This window comes from Bos indicus, chromosome 18, assembly GCF_029378745.1.
Source record: "Bos indicus isolate NIAB-ARS_2022 breed Sahiwal x Tharparkar chromosome 18, NIAB-ARS_B.indTharparkar_mat_pri_1.0, whole genome shotgun sequence".
Taxonomy (NCBI): domain Eukaryota; kingdom Metazoa; phylum Chordata; class Mammalia; order Artiodactyla; family Bovidae; genus Bos; species Bos indicus.
In genome coordinates, this window is record NC_091777.1 from 39928667 (window position 1) to 39953157 (window position 24491).

The 24491-nt window shown below is 40.4% G+C and overlaps 1 protein-coding gene across 1 annotated transcript in view; it reads left to right on the forward strand.

Moving 5' to 3' along the window:
- The first annotated feature begins 614 nt into the window (after positions 1–614).
- Positions 615–24491, forward strand: part of PHLPP2 (PH domain and leucine rich repeat protein phosphatase 2) — a 64972-nt gene continuing 41095 nt past the window's right edge. The window contains exons 1-3 of the mRNA XM_019979846.2: positions 615–773; positions 9558–9835; positions 21220–21353. Of these exons, the coding sequence (XP_019835405.1) occupies positions 675–773; positions 9558–9835; positions 21220–21353 (511 nt within the window). The 5' untranslated portion in view covers positions 615–674. The remainder of the gene's footprint in view (positions 774–9557; positions 9836–21219; positions 21354–24491) is intronic.

The following is a 24491-nucleotide window of genomic DNA, read 5'->3' on the forward strand; positions in this document are numbered from 1 at the left end:
AATAACAAAATAGAGATCAGACCACATTACTGCTTGAAGCAGAGAACAATATTCAGAAAATTCTACTACATGAAGAGAAAGGGAATTCAAATGTGGCTGGGAGGTGAGATGACATTTTGTACAGGAGGTGGGGTCGAATTTTCTGAAGAAGGCTGTGACCATCTACAACAAAGAGAAAGGGCCTTGCTAAGGTGGATATTCTCAATTCGTCCAATGGCGTTGCACCCGTGAGGGTGACGGGCCAGTTTTGGAGTAGAGAGGAAACGTCTGGGAGAGGTAAGTTACAAAAGCCATCTTCTGCAGAAGGCAGCGTCTCTGTTGACAGGTGCAAACCTCCCTTGCCCCTTGTCCAGCCCCTTAGGAGTCGCGGAGAGCAGAAAATAACTCTCCCTGCGCCTCAGTCCTCCAAACTGAAGGCAGCTGACAGTATAGGCCCAGCCCTGCGGCGGCGCCGGGCTCCGCCCGTGAAGTCCCCGGCCGACTCCCGGCGGCTTGCGTCCCTTAGCGCCCGGGACGCACCCGGCCCGCAGCTACGCAGGCCAGGGAGGGGCGAGACTCGGGGCGGGGCCAGAGGGCTGAGGGGGGCGGGGCTGCTGGGTGTTCGCGCGCGCCGCCGAGGCTCCGCGCGGCGTCGCGCCGGCCCGGCGTCCCTGTGCAGCCGCCGCTAGCCGCCGATGGGGGAGGTGGAGCCGGGACCCGCGGGCCCGCTCGAGCCCCCGGAGCCGCCTGAAGCGCCCGCGAGCTGTCGGCCTGGCGGGATTCGGGTCCTGAAGGTGAGGTGCTCGGGCGGGCTGGAGAGGGAGAGAGAGCAGGGAGAGGCCGCCCCTGCCCCGCCCGGTGGCTGAGGTAGCAGGCGACCCCCGCCTCGCGTCGGTCAGTCAGCCTCGCGGCTCGGTCGCCCCTAAGCCCGGCTGGAGGGGCCGCTGCACCCGCCGAGGCCTCTGGGCCGGGCCCCCGCCGAGGCCGCGGCCGCCTCCGTCCCCACCGCTGCCCATCCCTGGCCGCGCGCCACCCGCCTCACAGGCCCACGCCTTGGGTCTGGCGTCCACCCGGCCGCCGCCGCCCACTCGGCTCCTTCAGGACCTGGGGGCCCCCCTCTGCTCCCCCCGGCCGCGCTCGCGGCCCCGGGGCCGGCGTCTCCTGGCCCGAGAGCGGAGCTGGAAGTACGCAGGGCTTTCTCCCCGGACACCTGAAGACATCACCGCAGCGGGAGGATGGCGGCGGTGATTGGCCCGGCGCTGAGGTGTTCGGGGCTGCGCCGACTGGCGCGGCAGCCTCTGCCCTCGGAGCTTCCCACCGAAGTTAAGACCCGCTCCCCGCACCCGAGCGCCGGCCTGGGAGCACGACCTGCCCCGCCTGCGGAGAGAATCTCCGGAGGAGCTTAATCTCGGGGCAGCGCTGGGCGTGTTGCAGGAGGGAGGAGGGGTTGGACAAAAAGGGGGCATTCCTGCTGGCGGGAGCGGGGCTGACAATCCAGGGACACGGTGATGGGGGAGCAGTTATGCAACAGGCAGCTAACGGGGCTTTTTGGCAGGAATTGGAATTAGGGGGAGTAGGAGGAAATGATGGCAGATGCCGGCAAGGTGTGGGGGGAATGGAGTCTTCAAGGTGATGACGAGAAGTTAAAAAGCACAAGGAATGTAGGGTGGGGTGGGGACAGTGAAGGTGTTTAGAAGGAGAGATTGTGGAAGATTCACTGGAGGGAGTTTTAGCCTTCGAAATATCTAGTTGGAGAGAAATTTTTCCGTAGGTCAAATATGTAAACTGGGTGTCCTGAAGAAGAAATGGAATTCCTTCTAAAGTTCTAGAAGCGGAATCAGCAGGATTTAAAACTTGCCAGAGAAAAGGAAGAGAGCAAAGAAAATTTAGATTTGGCGTGTTTCGAAAATACTTTGCAAGACAAGGAAAATACATCATGTTGAAAAATTTATTAAGTAATGATCGTTGGATTGAGAGTGCGCACCAGGTACTCGCTACTAAGGTTATTCGTAGGACATTACAAAGATGGCAACACTGAAAAAAATAGTAGATTTGAAACATCTGGTGAATCCACGAAACCACATAAATTAGAACTCTGTAAAATAAAAAAAATTTTCTGCTACTACGCAATCTTAATACAGGAACTTGAAATAACTTTTCATAGTTAACTTCTGCTTACACCTTTTACATATTTATTGTAAACTATTTAATCATGTTTTAAATTTAATTACTCAAAGGCTTTTGGATATTTACTGTAAGGTCACGAAAATGTAAATTGTGAATGAACTTTAAAAAATTCTGCTGGCCTGGCTTATCAGGAAAGGGCAAGTCTGAGAGATAGGTAATGCCCTCTGGCCTTGAAGGTAAACAGCCTTTGCTATTTTTACAGCAACTATTTTTCCATGGGGAATGAGATGTGGGAGGGAAGGAATTGAGAAATAAGGATCTTTATTGAAGATTCCCACCGTCCTACAGTTCCAGGAAAAGGTCCAGCCTACTACTGGGGTTCCAATCTGGAGGCCATTAGAAAGATTCCAGAAATTGATACTTAGTCTAGTGCTGATCTGGTGGTATGGGAGGCTAACAGTGTCTTAAGACCTTTGCATCCTTGCAAATAAATGAGATTGACTGAAGAATAGGTGCTGTGTGTTTTTTCAACAAACAAAAGTTGACTTCAGTAGCTGAGTGGTTGAATTTTGTGCCAGGTGAAATAGGAAAGGAATATGTAAGTAGAAGACTTTCAGAATCTGTCGTCTCCTAATGCTCTTCTCCAAAAACCCTTTGACAAAGACATCATTCTTTTTTGTAACTCTTCTATTGCTGTTCAGTCACTAAGTCCTGTCCAGCTCTTTGCGACCCCATGGACTATAGCGCGGTAGGCTCCTCTGTCCTTCACTGTCTTCTGGAGTTTGCTCAAATTCATGTCCTTTGAGTCAGTGATGCCATCTAATGATCTCCTCCTCTGCCGCCCCCTTCTCTAATACTTAATATCAAATCATGAACATCAATTATAGCTAAGCTGGTGTAACTTAGTCAGGTGAGATCTAGGGCTTCCCGGGTGGCTCATCGGTAAAGATTCTGCCTACGATACAGGATGCAGGAGATGTCAGGTCAGTCCCTGGGCCAGGAAGATGCCCTGGAGGAGGGCGTAGCAATCCATTCTGGTATTCTTGCCAGGAAAATCCCATGGACAGAGGAGCCTGGCGCACTATGATCCATGGGGTCACAAAGGGTAGGACACAACTGAAGTGACTAAGCACGCACACACCACTGTATGGAGTGTTGGAAAATTTGATTCAGAATTTGGATTCAGAATCTTATTTAGCAAATTGCTATTTAGAATATAGTCCTTCATAACTGTAGTTGGAATATAAGTATGATATTTTTAATATTCTTAAAGATTATCGGGAGTACACTTGAAGCAAAAATTTCCAGACGTTTGCTATAGTTTGGCTTTTTTTTTGTTTTAACTCAGTTCAGTCACTCAGTCGTGTCCCACTCTTTTACTTTTGTTTTTTTACTGAGTCTGTATAATAAATGAAGTTATAGTTCATCAAGTCAGTGACTGCTATGAGACTGGTTTTTTCAATAGTAGTTTCAAGTTTTTATCAAAATGAAGTGCACATGTGGTTTTTAAAATAAATCACTAACAAAGATTTTAATGAACTGAAATATTCTTCCTCTCTTTATCTCTTGTATCCATTTCAAGATATTCCTTAGCGTGTGTATTCTGAGATGAACCCGTATCATTCTGAACTTTTGAATGCGGGAACACATATCCTACTTTAGGATATTTCACAATCTAGAACTCACTGAGTATGGAGAGTTACTTCAGTAGACCCTGTTCTACCATGCATATCTTAGAGTCAATTGTGTGTGAGCGTTTAATAGTTTATCACCTTTGAACTAATCAGAGCCAACCCTCAATGTTGTCTTCATTTTTTAGAGGGTGGAAAGTGTAAAACTGAAGTAAGTACTTAGTTCATTGCTTACTCTGAAGATTTCTACTATCTAGAAATATCTTTAAATCTTAAATCGCTCTTAATACACTTGTTTGATGGGAGGATGATTATGGTTGTGTTCCCTTTTAGAGAAGCTTGTCAGTAGTTCTTAATTAAGAAGAGTGAGGAAATAAAGTATTTTCAGTCTAGCAATTCCAGTGGAATAGTGATTCAAAAAGCTGCAGGCATCTTAGAGGAGAGAACTGACCTTCCCAACACTTCCTTGATGGTTTAGGTAGTGGAGAAGGAAGTGAAGTGAAGTCGCTCAATCGTGTCTGACTCTTTGCGACCCCATGGACTGTAGCCTACCAGGCTCCTCGGACCATGGGATTTTCCAGGCAAGAGTACTGGAGTGAGTTGCCATTTCCTTCTCCAGGGGATCTTCCAACCCAGGGATCAAACCCGGATCTCCCGCATTGTAGGAAGACGCTTTACCGTCAGTAATTCAGCAGTGACTGATGTCAGCTAAGGGCTTCCCTGATGGCTCAGTGGTAAAGAATCCGCCTGGAGTGCAAGAGACTCGGGCTCAATCCCTGGGTTGGGAGTATTCCCTGGAGGAGGAGATGGCAATCTATACCAGCATTCTTGCCTGGGAAATCCCCTGGACGGAGGAGCCTGGTGGGCTACAGTCCATGGGGTTGCAAAAGAATCGGACATGACTTAGCGACTAAACAGTAATTATAGCTAAGCAGTTCATCTAGATTTTTCCCAGAAGGCTATGCCTTGGTATCTAGGCCTTTGAATGCCCATTGAACAGGTTTAAAAGAATGATATCCACTGAAGTTCTAATTCAGCAGTCTATTTTCATAAGGTAGAATATGTCATATAAAAGGAGATACATTCTTTGACCAACAACACGTGTTTCAAGAACGTAACTTTCTTAAAGAATTTATGTATAGTCTTTTAAGGGAAATAGATATTCACATTAAAAAATTACTGTTAAACATTCTTACTGAAGAAGAATCATGGGTGTAATGTAATACCTCCTGGGGTCTGCCTTGACTTTTCTAAGATTGAGAAGGTTAATGGGATATTGTTTGACCTTAAGTTTTTTTAAGGATTCTTTTTGATGGATTTGTGGAGTAGTGTCCATGGCCTTCTTGACAGCAGTGAGCAAACTTTCTCTCCACTGAAAATGCATGGTTTCTTTGCATAAATGTAGCTGTACCATATGGAACACTGTTTTCAGAAGATCAGTTGATCTTTCCCAAAGAGTAAAAATAAGAAATACTTAAAATCAGTTGGTTAATTATGTACTGGTTAAGATTATTTAGTCGTGCAGATATGATGGTCCCTGTGTTTATATGTGCTTGTAAGCCCTTTGTTAATTCTGATATGTTCAGTGAGAAAATGCTCTTGATGAGAATAAAGAGACCTAGTTCCCACTTGTAGCAGGGCTTTACTCTATTTATCTGAAGTTAGTATCAGTAATAATCCTCATGGTTTTGATTTAGCCATACTGCAATCCCTAATATCTATAAAATGATCAATTTACCTATTATCCTAAATTTAAACAATGAAGCCACTCTCATTTCTTATTTTTCTTTCTCTCTACATGGGGAATATGTTCTTTTTCTGCCCCTGTCTTTATCATCTTCAGAGATTGAATTTTAGGTGGTGGTGGTGCTGCTGCTGCTGCTAAGTCGCTTCAGTCGTGTCCGACTCTGTGTGACCCCATAGACGGCAGCCCACCAGGCTCCCCCATCCCTGGGATTCTCCAGGCAAGAACACTGGAGTGGGTTGCCATTTCCTTCTCCAATGCAGGGAAGTGAAAAGTGAAAGTGAAGTCGCTCAGTTATGTCCGACTCTTAGTGACCCCATGGACTATAGCCCACCAGGCTCCTCCATCCATGGGATTTTCCAGGCAAGAGTACTGGAGTGGGGTGCCATTGCCTTCTCCGTTAGGTGCTACACTTATCTTCAAATATTTAATCTCAGTAAGTACAAGAATAATATCAGCTTTATTATAGATATTTCTGTTTTCCAATGAGGAATATTAGCAAAAGTATTTGCTTTGTGGCTGATACAAAGGAAAGATTATAAGGTTTCCTATTAAAAAAGGAGATTTTTTTTTTCCCCCAAGTTTATTCAGCTTCTTGCCAGAGCTAGTCAGGTTTCATTAGGGACCGGGGATAAATTTCTGTGATATCAGCTGAGTTGTGCATGCATCTCTGTGCCACCTAGGCTCTCAGGCACTATAATGGGTTCTCAGTGTATAACAGAGGAGAAAATACCAAATACATAATTAAAAACAATGGTGATTTACATAGTAGTGGAAGTATGTTTAAGGTGAAAAAGTTCTACTGAGGAGAGAGTAATTAATTCTTTCTAGATCAGATCAGTCGCTCAGTCGTGTCCGACTCTTTGTGACCCCATGAATCGCAGCACGCCAGGCCTCCCTGTCCATCACCAACTCCCGGAGCTCACTCAGACCCATGTCCATCGAGTCAGTGATGCCATCCAGCCATCTCATCCTCTGTCGTCCCCTTCTCCTCCTGCCCCCAATCCCTCCCAGCATCAGAGTCTTTTCCAATGAGTCAACTCTTCGCATGAGGTGGCCAAAGTACTGGAGTTTCAGCTTTATGATCATTCCTTCCAAAGAAATCCCAGGGCTGATCTCCTTCAGAATGGACTGGTTGGATCTCCTTGCAGTCCAAGGGACTCTCAAGAGTCTTCTCCAACACCACAGTTTCAAAGCATCAATTCTTCAGCGCTCAGCCTTCTTCACAGTCCAACTCTCACATCCATACATGACCACAGGAAAAACCATAGCCTTGACTAGACGAACCTTTGTTGGCAAAATAATGTCTCTGCTTTTGAATATGCTATCTAGGTTGGTCATAACTTTCCTTCCAAGGAGTAAGCGTCTTTTAATTTCATGGCTGCAGTCACCATCTGCAGTGATTTTGGAGCCCCCAAAATAAAGTCTGACACTATTTCCACTGTTTCCCCATTTATTTACCATGAAGTGGTGGGACCAGATGCCATGATCTTCGTTTTCTGAATGTTGAGCTTTAAGCCAACTTTTTCACTCTCCACTTTCACTTTCTTTTCTTTTTTTTTTGGGGGGGGGGAGGTCAAATGACCATTTAAACCCCCCTTTCATTTTTTTTTCCACTTTCACTTTCATCAAGAGGCTTTTGAGTTCCTCTTCACTTTCTGCCATAAGGGTGGTGTCATCTGCATATCTGAGGTTATTGATATTTCTCCTGGCAATCTTGATTCCAGCTTGTCTTTCTTCCAGTCCAGTGTTGCTCATGATGTACTCTGCATATAAGTTAAATAAACAGGACAATAGATAGCCTTGATGTACTCCTTTTCCTCTTTGGAACCAGTCTGTTGTTCCATGTCCAGTTCTAACTGTTGCTTCCTGACCTGCATACAGGTTTCTCAAGAGGCAGGTCAGGTGGTCTGGTATTCCCATCTCTTTCAGAATTTTCCACAGTTTATTGTGATCCACACAGTCAAAGGCTTTGGCATAGTCAATAAAGCAGAAATAGATGTTTTTCTGGAACTCTCTTTTTTGATGATCCAGTGGATGTTGGCAATTTGATCTCTGGTTCCTCTGCCTTTTCTAAAACCAGCTTGAACATCAGGAAGTTCACGGTTCACATATTGCTGAAGCCTGGCTTGGAGAATTTTGAGCATTACTTTACTAGCATGTGAGATGAGTGCAATTGTGTGGTAGTTTGAGCATTCTTTGGCATTGCCTTTCTTTGGGTTTGGAATGAAAACTGACCTTTTCCAGTCCTGTGGCCACTGCTGAGTTTTCCAAATTTGCTGGCATATTGAGTGCAGCACTTTCACAGCATCATCTTTCAGGATTAGGAATAGCTCACCTGGAATTCTGTCACCTCCACTAGCTTTGTTCGTAGTGATGCTTTCTAAGGCCCACTTGACTTCACATTCCAGGATGTCTGGCTCTAGATCAGTGATCACACCATCATGATTATCTGGGTCGTGAAGATCTTTTTTGTACAGTTCTTCTGTGTATTCTTGCCACCTCTTCTTAATATCTTCTGCTTCTGTTAGGTCCATACCATTTCTATCCTTTATTGAGCCCATCTTTGCATGAAATGTTCCTTTGTTATCTCTGATTTTCTTGAAGAGATCTCTAGTCTTTCCCATTCTGTTGTTTTCCTCTATTTCTTTGCATTGATTGCTGAAGATGGCTTTCTTATCTCTTCTTGCTATTCTTTGGAACTCTGCATTCAGATGCTTATATCTTTCCTTTTCTCCTTTGCTTTTCGCTTCTCTTCTTTTCACAGCTATTTGTAAGGCCTCCCCAGACAGCCATTTTGCTTTTAATGGGAGAAATGGAAAACTCCATAGAGAGGGTGAAATTTGAGTAATTTTGAGGAATAACTACTCAGATGGACAAGACGGAGGAGGACTTTTCAGATAAGTCATGGAATTGTGAAATAATTGGTGTTTGGGGGGAGTTGGATATGACTGAAACAGAGTGAAATGCAGTGGGGAGTGGACCAGGAGAGGTGCATCAGGGTAGCTATTTGTGGAAATTGTTTTTTTTATTAAAGGGAATAGAAATGGCCCATTATAAAAATAGAGCAGGTAAATATTGATCTTTAGGGACTTCTTAGGTTGCTGCAGTAGTTGTTTTTGCTTTGAGATGATGTGATTTTACAATGTATATGCATATCTAAGTTTTCAAATGCAACAGGAATTTTTTTTTTTTGAAACATGAGAATGGAAAGAATATTTGTGCAACATTGTGTTGATTCTGTACTTGCTTATTTGGGATATAAGGCAGAGGATGAGGACCCTCTGCCTCAGATGTATATCTCCATCTCAAGTCTTCAGATGGAGATATACAAAAATGTTTATTGCAGCATTGTTTTTCACTGTTTCCAACAATGAAAAATTAGAAACAATCTAAATGCCTTTAGCAGGAGAAGGGATAAATTTTGATGTGTTCATGCAGTGGTATTCAAAAGAATGAGCTGGGTGTAATATCACAGATATATTTCTAAACCAGTATTGAATCAAGGGGAAAAAAAATGACAGGGTGAAACATACATATGTCAGGTTTTAGATACAGTTTTAAATTATGTAAAACAATATTAGAGTTTATAGATGTATACATATAGGACAAATGTAAAAAAATGCATGGGATGATAAACACTAAGTATAGTGGAGTGTTTGTTTCTGGGGAGGGAGAAGGGAAATGGGGTTTTAGGTAGTGGGTGGCTTTAGCTATATATGTAAGGTTGTATATATGTTCTTTAGAATAATGATCTGAACTAAATCTGGCAAAATATAAAAGTTTGTGAAAGTTAGGTAGTGTGCATACTACTGTTGTTCTTGAAATTTTTCTGAAAACATAAAGAAAAAAAGGGTCAGAAAATGATGGGCAGAGACATGAACAGCTGCCAGTAAAGAGAATGAAATTTTCTAGTTGTAGGGATGGGCGTGACAGGTGCAGAAGGCTCCATGAGAGGAAGTAGTACCCAGCCGAGTATTGGTGAATAAGGAGTGGAAAGGTGGGATAAGGACTAAATATGTCTAACTCAGTCGGACAGTTGGGCTAACGATTTCTTTTTCTTAACTTTTTTTTAGAGAAATATGAAGCGTAATGGGAGCAGAAATTGTTTGAATAGGAGAAGTAGGTTTGGTTCTCGGGAGAGAGACTGGCTGAGAGAAGATGTGAAGAGAGGCTGTGTTTACCTGTATGGAGCGGACACGACCACTGCCACTACAACCACCACTTCCTCTGCTTCCTCCTCCTCCTCTGACTTACATCTTGTCCTTTGCACAGTAGAGACACCAGCATCAGAAATTTGTGCTGGAGAGGGAAGGGAAAGTCTTTATTTGCAGCTTCATGGAGACCTGGTCAGGTGAGGTCAGAGTTTTACCATTAATTCTACTGCAGTATAAGTCATATGTGTTTCTGCTTGGAAGTGGGCTTTAGGATTTTATTCGTGCTGGAGCTGATGATGGTTATAGTCACAAGGCTTGAAAATAGACTTGTCCTTAGGATGCTGACATTAGAATCCTTGAATTTAAAAAGTATTAGAGGAGGAAAATTTGATAGTTACTTCATTTGGGTTACATCATAGGTTGAATATCTAAATTAACAATAAATAATTTTTTAAGTTTTATTTTCTTTTAAAAAAATTGTTTATTTATTTTTATTACTTTTGACTGTGCTGGATCCTCATTGCTGTGCACAGGCTTGCTCTAGTTGCGGCGAGCCAGGGCCACTCTAGTTGCGGCGCATGGGCTTCTCATTGCAGTGGCTTTTCTTGTCGTGGATCGTGGGCTCTAAGGCACATGGGCTCAGTAGTTGTGGTGCATGGGCTTACTTCCCAGATCAGGGATAGAACCTGTGTTGCCTATGTTGCAAGACAGATTCTTACACTGAACCACCAGGGAAGTCCCTGAAGTTTTATTTTTTTAAGTGATACAGGTAAATAGAATGAAATAAAGTGTAAAAGGAAATAGAGAATGACAAGTACCTATGCTCATGCATGAGTATGTGTCACTATTTGTATATAAATTTTTAAAACTGATGGTGCTATATGCAGCACCTTGTCAACTCACTATCTTAGATACCTTTCCATGTTAATATTTTATAACTTTCATTTATTTAATGGCTACATAGTATTCCATTCTACAAGTCGACCATAAATTTAGCCAGTTTCCTATTAGTGGGCCTGTAGGTTGTTAGCAGTTGTTTTTACTACAGGCACTGCTGCAGTGAATATCCTTGTACCTGTGATATTTCTCCCATGTGGAAGTCATCTTAGGAATGGAATTGCTGTCTCAAAGGATATGTGCATTTTTTATTTTGATAAATATTGTCAAATTCCTCTTCCTAGAAGTTATACTTTGATGAATAATGTAACAGTATACCTATTTCCCCCTTACTTTCTCCAGAACACGTTAGTTTTAAATTTTATGTGTTTTGACATCCTCACGCGTGAGTACATACTTGATTGTGAACAGAAATGATTGTCAACAGTTTTTAGAGAATTGTAAATTCAGCATTCCAAGGACACATCTTTTTTCAAGCCTGAAAACTTAGATGTTTGGAAATCTGATAGGAATTTTGTTATTTTAATTTTCATTTATGTGATAGAGTTAGGTAGAGCATATTTTCATAAGCTTAAAAGCCATTTGTGTTTTCTTTAAAATCTTATATAAATGCGAAGACACAAAGTAGTCTCAAAGTAGTCTTATACTGTGCATGTGAACTCTTTGATTCAGCTTTAAAAAAAAAAAACTCTATTAGCTCTTGGAGTTAGATCTCAGATAAGAGCTCCTTAAGTGCCTTTCTCGCCTCCCCTTTCTCAGTAATAAGTAAATGTCTCCAAACAGAATTTCAAAACTGTGGATTCAATACTGTTGAAAGTGAGAAAGGAGGCTCCCACTTCTACCTAAAAATGTGGTAATTATAGTAACACATTTAGCTGAGCTAAAAATTGATATCATTTTAAAAGTCTAAACTGAGGTTTATTATGTGTTCCTTTTAGAAATTGGACTAATTCCTGAAAAAGTAGATTAGCACTTGAATGTTTTCCTTGTTCACCAGTTAACTACATTTCCTAAATCCATTTGTAAAACGAAAGGATCAGACTGGGTGATCCTTAGGCTTTTCTAAATCTTAACACTGATTCCGATCTAATTTTATCAGGTGGAAAGCCTTGACCTACATTATAGCTGGTAGTGACTGATGGAGTTCAAGTATTTAAACCTTAGACTTACTCATCTGTATACCAATGTGTATGTATACAGAGATATTAGAAAAGTGGACAAAAGCCCACTAGAATTGGCTTGCTACTACTAATTGTATTGTTAGTTGTTAAGAGTCCAAATGCAATACAATTTACTTTTGTGAACCTAAACTGTTCTTAAAATGGAGAGCGTAGCTTTGATAATTTTGTAATGAAATAGCTCTTTGGAAACAAAACAATGAGTTGATTAGAAAATAATGAAAACACTATTGAACTGTAGTTTGAAGATATGAATATATTTTTTCCTTTTTCTAAAATTAAAAAAAAATTTTAATGTTTTATACAATTTTTAAAGGTTGCACTCCATTTACAGTTATTACAAAATATTGGCTGTATTCCCTGTGTTATACAATACATCCTTATAGTATGTCTTATACCCAATAGTTTGTACCTCCTCCTCGCCCACCCCTATATTGCCCTGCCAAACCTCCCCCGAGCCCCTCACAGGTAACCACTAGTTTGTTCTCTGTGTCTGTGAGTTTACTTCGTTTTTGTTACATGTTCACTAGTTTTGTTGTGTTTTTTTAGATTCCATGTATAAGTGGTATCATATAGTATTTGAGATATGAATATATTTACTTTGCTGGAGTAAGAGATAAAAAAGTCTTAGTTAGCCAAAGAAACAATAATGATGATGATAGATTTTAGCTAACGTTAAGTGCTTTCTTTTGCTAGTTAGCAGGCTTACTAGGAGAAGGCAATGGCACCCCACTCCAGTACTCTTGCCTGGAAAATCCCATGGACGGAGGAGCCTGGTGGGCTGCAGTCCATGGGGTCGCTAAGAGTCGGACATGACTGAGCGACTTCACTTTCACTTTTCACTTTCATGCACTGGAGAAGGAAATGGCAACCCACTCCAGTGCTCTTGCCTGGAGAATCTCAGGGACGGGGGAGCCTGGTGGGCTGCCGTCTATGGGGTCACACAGAGTTGGACACGACTGAAGCGACTTAGCAGCAGGCTTAGTGCTTTATGCATTTTTTTCTCCTTAACTCGTCACAGTAACTGTAAGAGAGGTAGGATTATTCCTTTTCATTGAGGAAAATTGAGGCTTTTTGAGAGGTCCAGTAGTATGTTCAAGGTCAGGCAATATCTCTTCTTTAATAACTTCTTTGCTGTTTATTGGCGTGTAGTTTACGATCACTGTAGAGATTTTGGAAAAAATGAAAAAAATGTACAAAGAAATAATACTTTCCAATACTTTTAGTAGATTATCTCATTTAATCCTCATGGCAATTTTGTGCGGTAAATATTCTCCCCATTTTATAGATGAGGGAAATGAGTCTTAAAAGGGTTAATCATTTCATCTAGAATCACTCAGCTGGTGAGACCTGGAATTTGAACTCTAGATTCTGACACTAGCTTCCATATATTGCCTTCCCCTCCCCCAACACCCTGACATTTTTTTCCAGATCTTTTTCAAAATTAGTAGGTATGTCTAATTTTTAAAAATTACGTAGTTGGACTCATACCATTTATTCAGTATTATTTACTACTTACCTCAACTAATTTCCTGTGTCATTAAAAATCCCTTAGATACCAGTTTTAATAGCTACAGAATACTCTATTTTATGCATATGTTGTAACTTATTTAAAACTTGAGAACTAATATGCCGTAATGGCTTAGAGCTTGGGTTCTGGATTGAGAGCTTGTGGGTTCAAATCCTGGCTCAGACTGTTAACTATGCAAGTGACCTAATGCTTTGTCTTCAATTTACTAATCTATACAATGGAGGATGATAATATTTATGTTACAGAGTTATCCAAGGGTTAAATAAGTTATACATGTTCTGAAGATTAAATGAGTTTATACTTGTAAGGCTTCTTAAACTCTAATGTCCACCTGGGGAGCTTGTTCAAATACAGATTCTGATTCAGTGGCTCTGGGGTCTGTCTGTATTCTGTTAAGCTCCTACGTGATGTGCTACATTTTGAGTCGCAAGGAAGTACTTAAAATGATGCCTGGTCCTAGTTAGTGTTAACCTCTTTGGGTTGCTTCAAGTCATTCAACACTCAGAAGTAGTGTGATAACTAAACTTTGCCCGTGAATTTTTTTTTTTTTTTTTCTCCCCATGAATCTTAAATTGTTGATTTCCGTGGGCTGGGTCCTAGAAATGGGATTATTGGCACTAAAGTTACCCCATTATTTTTCCTAAATCATCCATGATTTTCTTCTTAGCTTACTCTTTTTTAGTTATGGACTTGTCACTTGAATTTAACTGAGGGGTTATGAATTTATAGAATTTTAGCACTCGAAGGAACCTGAGAGAGATACCTTCTAGGAAAATGAACCCGACCTAACAGCCCTGCCACTTTCCATCTGGGAATATGTGTGGGGGCCTCGCTTTTGTCGTCACAACTACAGGAGAGAATTACCAGCATTTAGGGAACAAGGGCCAGATAATATCCTCAATGTGTGGGAAAGTCTTGTACAGCAAAAATTGTCCTGCCTAAAAGGCTAGCAACTTCCCTGTGGGAGTCACAGAAACCATTTTCCTTCGTTTTATAGATGTGAAACTGAGGTCTGGAGAGGTCAGGTCCACAGCACATTCCTGCAGCTGCTTGGTCCTAGAGCTATAGCTGGAACACAGGTGTCCTGTCTCCCAGTCCAGTGTTCTTTACATAATATTTGGTCTGTCTGTTTTATTGGACTGTTTAAGTGATAAATGACTCACAAGTGAAGCTTAGTGTAATCATTGCCTTCTCTTTGAGAAGTTGTAACAACATTACCTTAACAAAATGAAATGCCCTTTGGCTCATGGTCATATATTTACTTTTATTTTTAGTCATCAAAATGACTAAGATTTCGGTGGCTGATACACTATTTTTTAAGATAAGTTAATAATTGATAAGATATGTCTAGCAGAAAGTTATGCTCTTGCAATTTGGAATCCTGAGTTGTAATTCGTTTACTATCACTGACTAGCCAGGTGACCTCTTACAAGTGTCTGAAGTTTCGTTTACCATATTTTAACATTAAAAAGGGGAGTGGAAAGTCCTGTTTCAGAATACGTACTGAGCTGATTAACTCTGAGGAAGGAAAAAGATTATTTTTGTTTCATATTTCTGTACTCTTTTAAACTATAAAAGAATGTGTTAAAAAAAAAAGAATGTGTTATACATTAAGTAATTTGTCTTTAATTAAAACTTTTGTTTTTACATTTTAGTTTTTCACTTCTGAAATCAGTGTGTATTTTACATTTGTTGGTAGGTCATAGTCTAATTGGCAGTGTTTTTTCTTAATGGTTATTGCAATGCCGTCTGGTTTACTGTGATACAGTTCTGACACTAACCACAGACGTCCTTCACAAGTTAAAGGACATTACACCTGCAACTATCATGTTATTGACCCCTTCGGGTTCAGGAATTCACTAGAATGTCTCACCAAACTCAGATCAGATCAGATCAGTCACTCAGTCGTGTCCGACTCTTTGTGACCCCATGAATCACAGCACGCCAGGCCTCCCTGTCCATCACCAACTCCCGGAGTTCACTCAGACCCACGTCCATCGAGTCAGTGATGCCATCCAGCCATCTCATCCTCTGTCGTCCCCTTCTCCTCCTGCCCCCAATCCCTCCCAGCATCAGAGTCTTTTCCAATGAGTCAACTCTTCGCATGAGGTGGCCAAAGTACTGGAGTTTCAGCTTTAGCATCATTCCTTCCAAAGAAATCCCAGGGCTGATCTCCTTCAGAATGGACTGGTTGGATCTCCTTGCAGTCCAAGGGACTCTCAAGAGTCTTCTCCAACACCACAGTTTCAAAGCATCAATTCTTCAGCGCTCAGCCTTCCTCACAGTCCAACTCTCACATCCATACAAGACCACAGGAAAAACCATAGCCTTGACTAGACGAACCTTTGTTGGCAAAATAATGTCTCTGCTTTTGAATATGCTATCTAGGTTGGTCATAACTTTCCTTCCAAGGAGTAAGCGTCTCTTAATTTCATGGCTGCAGTCACCATCTGCAGTGATTTTGGAGCCCCCAAAATAAAGTCTGACACTATTTCCACTGTTTCCCCATTTATTTACCATGAAGTGGTGGGACCAGATGCCATGATCTTCGTTTTCTGAATGTTGAGCTTTAAGCCAACTTTTTCACTCTCCACTTTCACTTTCATCAAGAGGCTTTTGAGTTCCTCTTCACTTTCTGCCATAAGGGTGGTGTCATCTGCATATCTGAGGTTATTGATATTTCTCCTGGCAATCTTGATTCCAGCTTGTCTTTCTTCCAGTCCAGTGTTGCTCATGATGTACTCTGCATATAAGTTAAATAAACAGGACAATAGATAGCCTTGATGTACTCCTTTTCCTCTTTGGAACCAGTCTGTTGTTCCATGTCCAGTTCTAACTGTTGCTTCCTGACCTGCATACAGGTTTCTCAAGAGGCAGGTCAGGTGGTCTGGTATTCCCATCTCTTTCAGAATTTTCCACAGTTTATTGTGATCCACACAGTCAAAGGCTTTGGCATAGTCAATAAAGCAGAAATAGATGTTTTTCTGGAACTCTCTTTTTTGATGATCCAGTGGATGTTGGCAATTTGATCTCTGGTTCCTCTGCCTTTTCTAAAACCAGCTTGAACATCAGGAAGTTCACGGTTCACATATTGCTGAAGCCTGGCTTGGAGAATTTTGAGCATTACTTTACTAGCATGTGAGATGAGTGCAATTGTGTGGTAGTTTGAGCATTCTTTGGCATTGCCTTTCTTTGGGATTGGAATGAAAACTGACCTTTTCCAGTCCTGTGGCCACTGCTGAGTTTTCCACTCCACCGAACTCAAGGAAGCAGTATTTAAGATTACTGTTTAAGTATAGGTGTTAGTCGCTCAGTCATGTCTGATTCTTTGTATCCCCAAGGACTGTGGCCCACCAGGTTCCTCTGTCTATGGAATTCTCCAGGCAAGAATACTGGTGGAGTGGGTAGCCATTCCCTTCTCCAGGGGATCTTCCCAAACCAGGGATTGATTCTCTATTGTCTGAGCCAAATTAATATACACATAGGGAGCATCCATATTACCCTCCCAGCCCATGAGTGTGTTCATCCACCAGGAAGCTTCAGTACAGAGTTTTTGTTATAGGGTAGGATTGATTGATTTAATCATTGATCTTGTGCTTGAACTCAAATTTAAATCCCCAGCCCTCTCCTCCCCCAAGATTGGGCTCATGTCAAGCCCCAAGCCTCTCTTCAGGAGGTTGGGCTTTCTGTGACCAGCTCCCATCCTGTGTCAGCTCATCTCTTAGCATAAACTGAGAGGTGATCCAAGGCGCTTGTGAATAACTAAGACACTCCCATTACTCAGGAAATTTCAAGAATTTAGAATCCCCCTCACAGAAACCAGGGACTACAAAGAGTAGCAGGATTCTTATACAACAGTGATGCATAAAAATAGTGTATCTTTGAAATGAGGATGTATCAGACTAACTATGTATAGTAATTTTAAAACATAACTTTTTACATTACTGGTATAAGTTAACGTAGGAAGTACTTTGAGCTCTCTTCTGCATAAGTTATTTTAACTACTTTTAAAAATAATATTGTTTGCCTAAAGGCGAGGCTTTGTAAGGACATTGACATAGGTTCAAACCCTGATGTCATATGTACTAATTATGCAACTCTCTCTTTTAGTTATTTCCTAGTTTTGTAAAATGTGAGACACTTCTAGCATAGTGTCAGATGTGGAGTAAACATTCATCAAAGTATCCTTGTTTTCTGTATCATTATATGTATTATTGGTCTTAAAAGTTTGCAGATTTTACCTTATTGGCCAGAGATTGAGTTTTAACCTGACTTTGATGTATAAAATGCTGCTCTGTGCTGTGTTAGGGTCTTGGATACAGTGTGTTGGGTTGTAAGAATGTACTCTCACTATTAACTAGAGTTCTTGTGGAGTGATTGTTGTTGTTTAGTCACTGTAGATCTACTCTTTGGGACCCTGTGGATTGTATAGCACACAGGTTCCTCTGTCTTCCACTGTATCCTGGAGTTTGCTCAGTTTCATGTTCCTTGATGTGGAGTGATCCCTGAAATGAAACTTACTCTTCTCCTTCCTGTAACTTAACTGTGGGCACTGTTCAGAATGACTGTTGGCTAAGAGCTACAAGGGCTACAGTCCATAGGGTTGCAAAGAGTTGGACGTGATTGAAGTGACTTAGCATGCAAGAGCTACAAACACTGTTGATAGCATTACGGTATTGGTTGGCTGGTTTGGAGAAAAATAACCAGATGTACATATATTCAGATTTACAAGGACTGTTGTAGCTTCTGGAAGCCCGAGAAACACACTGTTAACAACAATAGTCTTACTGTCTCTTCTTAAAGCCTTAACGGAAGTATTTCAAATGATGAATGGAACCTTTCTTTGCTAACATATTCTGTCTTACACCTGTTTTGCAACAGATGTATTTCCTTTGATTTATGAGAGATTTAACACATAGCTAATTAGCAGCCTGTTAAACTTTTGGAACTTTGAAACACAGAACTGATCCATAAGCATATGATAGCATTTTCCCTCCCCCATACTCTCTACTCCCTTAAGCAGATGAGTTTAATGAGTAAATAGAATTAGTCCCTCATTTTACTTGTTTTTGCAGTTCTTGAAATATTTCTTGTTTGCTCATCTATGCTAAATTGATGAGAGCAGATGTAGAGATTCTCTTAGTTTTTTTCCCTCTCTCCCAGGGAAAATACTTTCTTTTGGTGGAAATAGTTAAAGAGGGTTTCCAGAATCTACAGAGCCTTTTTAGATCAGGAAATCTGATGATGCAAAATATGTTAGGATATTTCCAATTCTCTTGGTTTTCCAGAGAGAAATAAGAAAATTGAGCTGATAAGATAGAGCTTGAAAGTAAAATTTCTTGGTCTTAATATGTGATCATTATAGTTATAGTATATATAGTCATATATATATACCATATATGTGGAATTATAGTTAAATACATTGAACTCTGTATCCAAAAATAATAGCAGTGTTTAGGTAGAATTTGTATTATACTAGGAAGATGTCTTGCCTGGAAAATCCCATGGACGAAGGAGCCTGGTGGGCTGCAGTCCATGAGGTTGCTAAGAGTCGGACACGACTGAGCGACTTCACTTTACTTTTCACTTTCATGCATTGGAGAAGGAAAAGGCAACCCACTCCAGTGTTCTTGCCTGGAGAATCCCAGGGACAGAGGAGCCTGGTAAGAGGCTGTCTATGGGGTCGCACAGAGTCGGACACGACTGAAGCGACTTAGCAGCAGCAGCAGGAAGATGTCTTAGGTACATCATAGACCCCTGAATTGTAAAAGACCCTAAAGATCATCTGGCTTGACTTGATTCCTAGAGCAGACTCTTCTAAATTGTCTGTGACAGGTGGCTCTCTCAGAGCTATTTTGATGGACAGTCTGTTTCATTATTGGGCATCTCTAATTATTAAGGTTCTGCCTCATTTTTAATCCAAGTCTACCTGTGCAACTTCTCACTGCTCATAGTCCCTTTCTTTGGATCAGTCTAGACTAAATCTAATAACCATTCTTGACATGGAAAGACGGAGCTGTTTATGCCCATGGTCACCCTGTCTTCAGCTTAATCCTTCAGCCAGTCTTCCTGTTACATGACTAATTGACCCCTCCAGGATAGTTTATTACAAGTCTCTTAAAATGTATCCTTCTTTGAAGGATTCTACCATTGTATGAGGAAGGTGCTTAATATTGTCACAGCCCTTTGTGGACTTTTCTTTTATTTGATAGGAGATTCATTGTAACTGATGTTTTTATTCTGAAAAGTATATTTTCCATTTCTGTTAGATTCAGTATTTGCTGATCTTTGTAGGCTTTTAGTTTTTTGGTCATTCCCCATGTAGTAGTTCTGAGTTTACAGAAGCTGGAAGTCAGAACTGAGCCAGGAGGGTCAGGAGGGGCCACATCGTGGCTTTTATTTTTATCTTTTTGTTTTTTGGTATGCATCAATATGATTTCCATTTCTGCATTATAATTTTGTTTTACAGTTGTTTATATTTCACTTTGTAGTATTTTCATTTCATGTTTGTAACAAGTAAATCTTATTGTCAACTAGTATTTTCTAGTTCTTGAACCACAAAACACAGATCCTTCATGTCTTTATGCCTTGATGGAAGGTGTATCATGTTTCTTGTGATTAATACAGCTCTTAAGTTTTCTAAACAGAATCCTTTTAAAGAGTGATGTTCTTCAAGATCTTTTAAACACATAGGCTTTCCTATACTTGTTTTTTGATTGTTGTTTCAGTTGGGGGAGACATTCTATTTTTATTCTCATTAAAATTTTATTCCGTTCCTAAGAATTTTTTGAATAATAATTGTCAGTACGTTATCGAACACTACTACATGTGAAATAATTTGCTAAGCCCTTTATGTACTGTACGATATCTTCTTATAAGCAAATAAATAAATACTTCTAGTAACAACCCTGTGAGTTAGGCACTGTTGTCATTCATTAGGCTGCTGAGGAATAAGTCAATGAGGTTAAATAATTTGTCTAAGGACACACATGAGCTGATAAGTGGCAGAAGTAAGACTCAGACCCAGGCAGTCTGACTTTTGGAGTTCATGCTCTCAGCTGCTGTACTTGTTATAACTGCTTTCTCCTAAAATAATTGTAAAGGAAGCATTAAGTCCGTGTGATTTAAAGTATGCAGTATCCCCAGAAGCCACAAATGATTACTGACATTCTGGCTTTTCCTTGCTTTCAGTCATAACCATGAAACAGAATGATTTCTGGGTAATTACTGGGCAGTTTCATTCCTAACTTTTTTGGAAAAATCCATCTATGAAGCCAGAGGTCAGCAACCCAAAGTCTCCATTTTTAATTGTGTTCCAGCTTATGTGAAATCAGTTATGGGCGAGTATAATCTTTTACACCTCATAGTTTTGATGCCTTTAAGTTTGAACCAGAGATTCTCAAAGGACCCTCTGGGGTCTCTAAGATTCTTTAAAGAGGTTCATGAGGTCAAAACTATTTCATAATAATAATGGGGTATTAATTTTCTTTTTAATTCTCAGTCTCATAAGCATACAATGGAGATTTCTAGAGACTACACATCTTAGAGCTTATCTGCCTTCAGTTATCCAGTTATTAAATAGATTTACAAAGTGCTGAACAGTATAAATCTTATCACTACATTTGTCCTATTTTGAAAATAACAGTTTTCAGAAAATATTTGTTAACATGTAATGGGTTTATTGTTACTTAAAAATGAATAAATATTTAGAAATTCTTAATTTTAGTTTCTCAGTAAATAAGTAGATAAATGTCAATAGGTAGATAAACCCCATGTAAACAAAAGCTCTTTGGGGGCTTCAAAGACTACAGAGGGATCCTGAGACCAGAAACTTTGAGCACCACTAGTTGTATCATAAGATATTAAAGAAAATTGATATAGAAGTAAAAATCTAGAGCATATTAGAAGATTTTAAAAATCAAATAAAGTGTGTTTATAGCTTACCAAATATTTTTCTTCTGAATTGTGTAAGCAGGAGACTGGAACCTACCGAACGACCTCTTCAGATTGTTTATGATTACTTATCCAGGCTGGGGTTTGATGACCCTGCACGAATACAAGAGGAGGCAGCAAATCCTGACCTTGGCTGTATGCTCCGATTTTATGGTGGTAAGAATTTTCAGTGGCTTTGTGAATATATTAACTGTTTTAAAAAAACGTTTTGTATTAGGGTATAGCCAGTTAACAATGTTGTGATAGTTTCAGATGAGCAGCAAAGGCACTCAGTCAATCATATACATGAATCCATTCTTCCCCCAGTCTCTCCTCCCATCCAGGCAGCCACATAACATTGAACAGAGTTCCCTGTGCTTTATAGAAGGTCTTTGTTGGTTATCCATTTTAAATATAGCATTAACTATTTTTAATTGATTATTTGTACCTGTAACTTCAGCCTTTTAAAAATATTTTATTCAAAGCTGCCTTAAATTGGGCTCAGAAAACAACAGCAAAAGTCTTCTCTTTTTATTTTTGCTCTTTTTGTTCTAGTGTTTTGCTGACTTCCGAATTATTATGTACCTTTGCCACCATCTCGATCAAATCAGAGCTTTAGTTTCAGATTTTTAAATTCCTTATAAGGTTCATGAACTTCTGGACAGTTCAAGAATGTTCAGAAGTAGGTAGTTATTATATATGACTTAACATTTGATGGACTCATCAGATGTGTATATTGCTGAATTTAGTAAGCTTTATTGTTTTTTAGGGCTGTTTTTCCTTTCAGTGTATGAGTCTTGTACCTCCTTGGTTAAATTTATCCTAAGTACTTTATTCTTTTTTTAAAAAAATTATTTCTTTTTTTATTTTTGGTTGCATTGGGTCTTTCGTTGCTGTGTGCGGGCTTTCTCTAGTTGCAGAGAGCAGGGGCTGGTTCCTAGTTGTGGTGTGTGGGTTTCCATTGCAGTGGTTCTCTTGTTGTGGAGCACAGGCTCTAGGGACGCAGGCTTCAGTAGTTGTAGCTCACAGGCTCTAGAGTGCAGGCTCAGTAGCTGTGGTGCATGGGCTTAGTTGCCCTACAGCATATGGAATTGTCCTGGACTAGGGCTCAAACCTGTGTCGCCTCTGTTGGCAGGTGGATTCTTAAACACTAGACCACCAGGGAAGCCCTGAGATAGTACTCTTTTATTGGCTGAAGCTGTATAGGCTTGAGTCGGGCTGGAAGATTCACTTGTAACGTGGCTCACTCATGTGGCTGTTGGTAAAGGCCCCAGTTTCTCACCAGCTTTTGTCAGGAGATCTCAGTTCCTCGCTATGTGGACCCCTCTCTCAAGGTGTGTAAATATCTTCATGTTGTGGCAGCTAGCTGCCCCCAGCAATGAGACACACACACATGCACATGAGCGTGTGCATACATGTATATGCAAACACACACACCGACTTCAGTTTTTATGACCTAGTTTCATAAGTCACCATTCTTTTTACCACTTTCTGTTCATTAGAATTGTGTCACCAAAAACAGCACACACTGTTGAGTGGGGAATTAGGCCTCACCTTTTGAAGAAAGGAGTATTAAAGAATTTGAAGTATTTTTTGAAGCAAATATTAATAGCTTATCAATCAGCTTTCAATATTTCATGTATAGAGCCTTTGGTGAGTTGCCTTCAGTTAGAATATAGTCTTAATAAGGCGAGGGTCAGAGGGGCCCAAGTTCAGGCCAGTTAGTTTTGATGTGTTTGCCGAATATAAAAGTTGCTCAGTACTTCAAGGGCCGTTGTGCAAATGCCAGTTATCAGTCTTGCTGGTGTGGGTGCTGGGGGAAAATGAGTAGAATGACTCAGTGCAGATTCATGATGTAAAAGCCTTGAAATAACATGTGTGACTAAAGATGAGTGGGTATTATGATTGATCACAGAGATTAAGAGAGTCAGTTAATCAACTCCTTATTATGTATGAGGAAGTGGAGTCTGGGAGGTGTGACTTGCTGGGACTGAATAGTTCAGGTAGCATAGCACCCAGCCTGAGCATTTCTTTATGTCCCATATTCTCTCACAGGTTGTCTGAGACACTTCCATCCAAGGGGCATAAACACGTACAGAAGAAACTAGATACAAAAGAATCACATATTATGTTCCCATTCATTTAAAATTTGAAAACAAGCAAAACTCAGCCATATTGTTTAGAGATGTGTGACAGGACCACTGTTTGTCCATCAGATCTGCTCTTTCCTTCTTCCGTAACAACACTGGCCTTGACTGCTCAGCTCTACCTCATTCTCAATCTTTTATGCAGTTAGATGTGCACCTGTGACAAAATTTTCATCAGTGGTAAGGAATGAAATTGTTGTGTGCCACTTTTACACCTGGTTCCTAAACCTTCCCATGCAGACTTCTTGTTCTTTTCCTCTCCTGTAGGCTAGGAAGGCAGTCATCTGAGCAACATTGAAGTCATGTGTTGAAATGGCAAAGCCACCTTCAGCTGGAGTTTCTCAACAGAGTTGACTCCTGGCAACCCATACTGCCCGCCCTAGCAGAGAATTAGATTTCTGTTGAGTTAGATACATTCTTTTTGTTACAGTAGTTAAAACTGCTATAACTAATACATAAGTAGCAAAAATACAAAGAAAACAAGGAAATGATTATTCTAAAAGTCAAGAGAATGGCTGACCTCTAGGGTTGAGGGAGGAAGTGATTCCTACAAGTGGTGTTTTTGAGTCAGTACAAGTGTATACCAGTAGTGGCTATCTATTAAGCAATGACATATAGTGTGATAATTATGATATACTAATCAATTTGGTATATACCTGTTGAGAATATTCTAACTTTTATTCCTATCTAATGTGTATTTCTAGAAATATGTTTTGTTTTGTTTTGTTTTTTACATAAATCCTATCATTTGGTATTGGTCTTCATGCTGTTTTTCTCCCAGCAGCATTTTGGAGGTCTTTTTTAAAACTCTTTTACATGCATTTCTTTACGTTGCATACTGTTGAATGTCACGTATGTATTAGAGTTTATATAACAGTTTCCCTAGTGATGGGCTATTTTACATAGCATTATGGTAAAACTGCATCTTTGTACACCTGTTCTTCAGAGTATATCTTTAAACATGAAATTATTGGGACTTTTAATATTATTAGCATTTAAAGTTTTTACTAATCTGATGGATTAAATGATGGCCTTATTGTTTTAATTTTGCTTCCTTGATTACTAGAATGGTGGAATATTGTTTCATAGTTATAGTAGATCTTAGTTTCTTCTTTGAATTAGCCTTTATATATTTCTGTTTATCTTTTTTCTTATGATCTGAAAGACT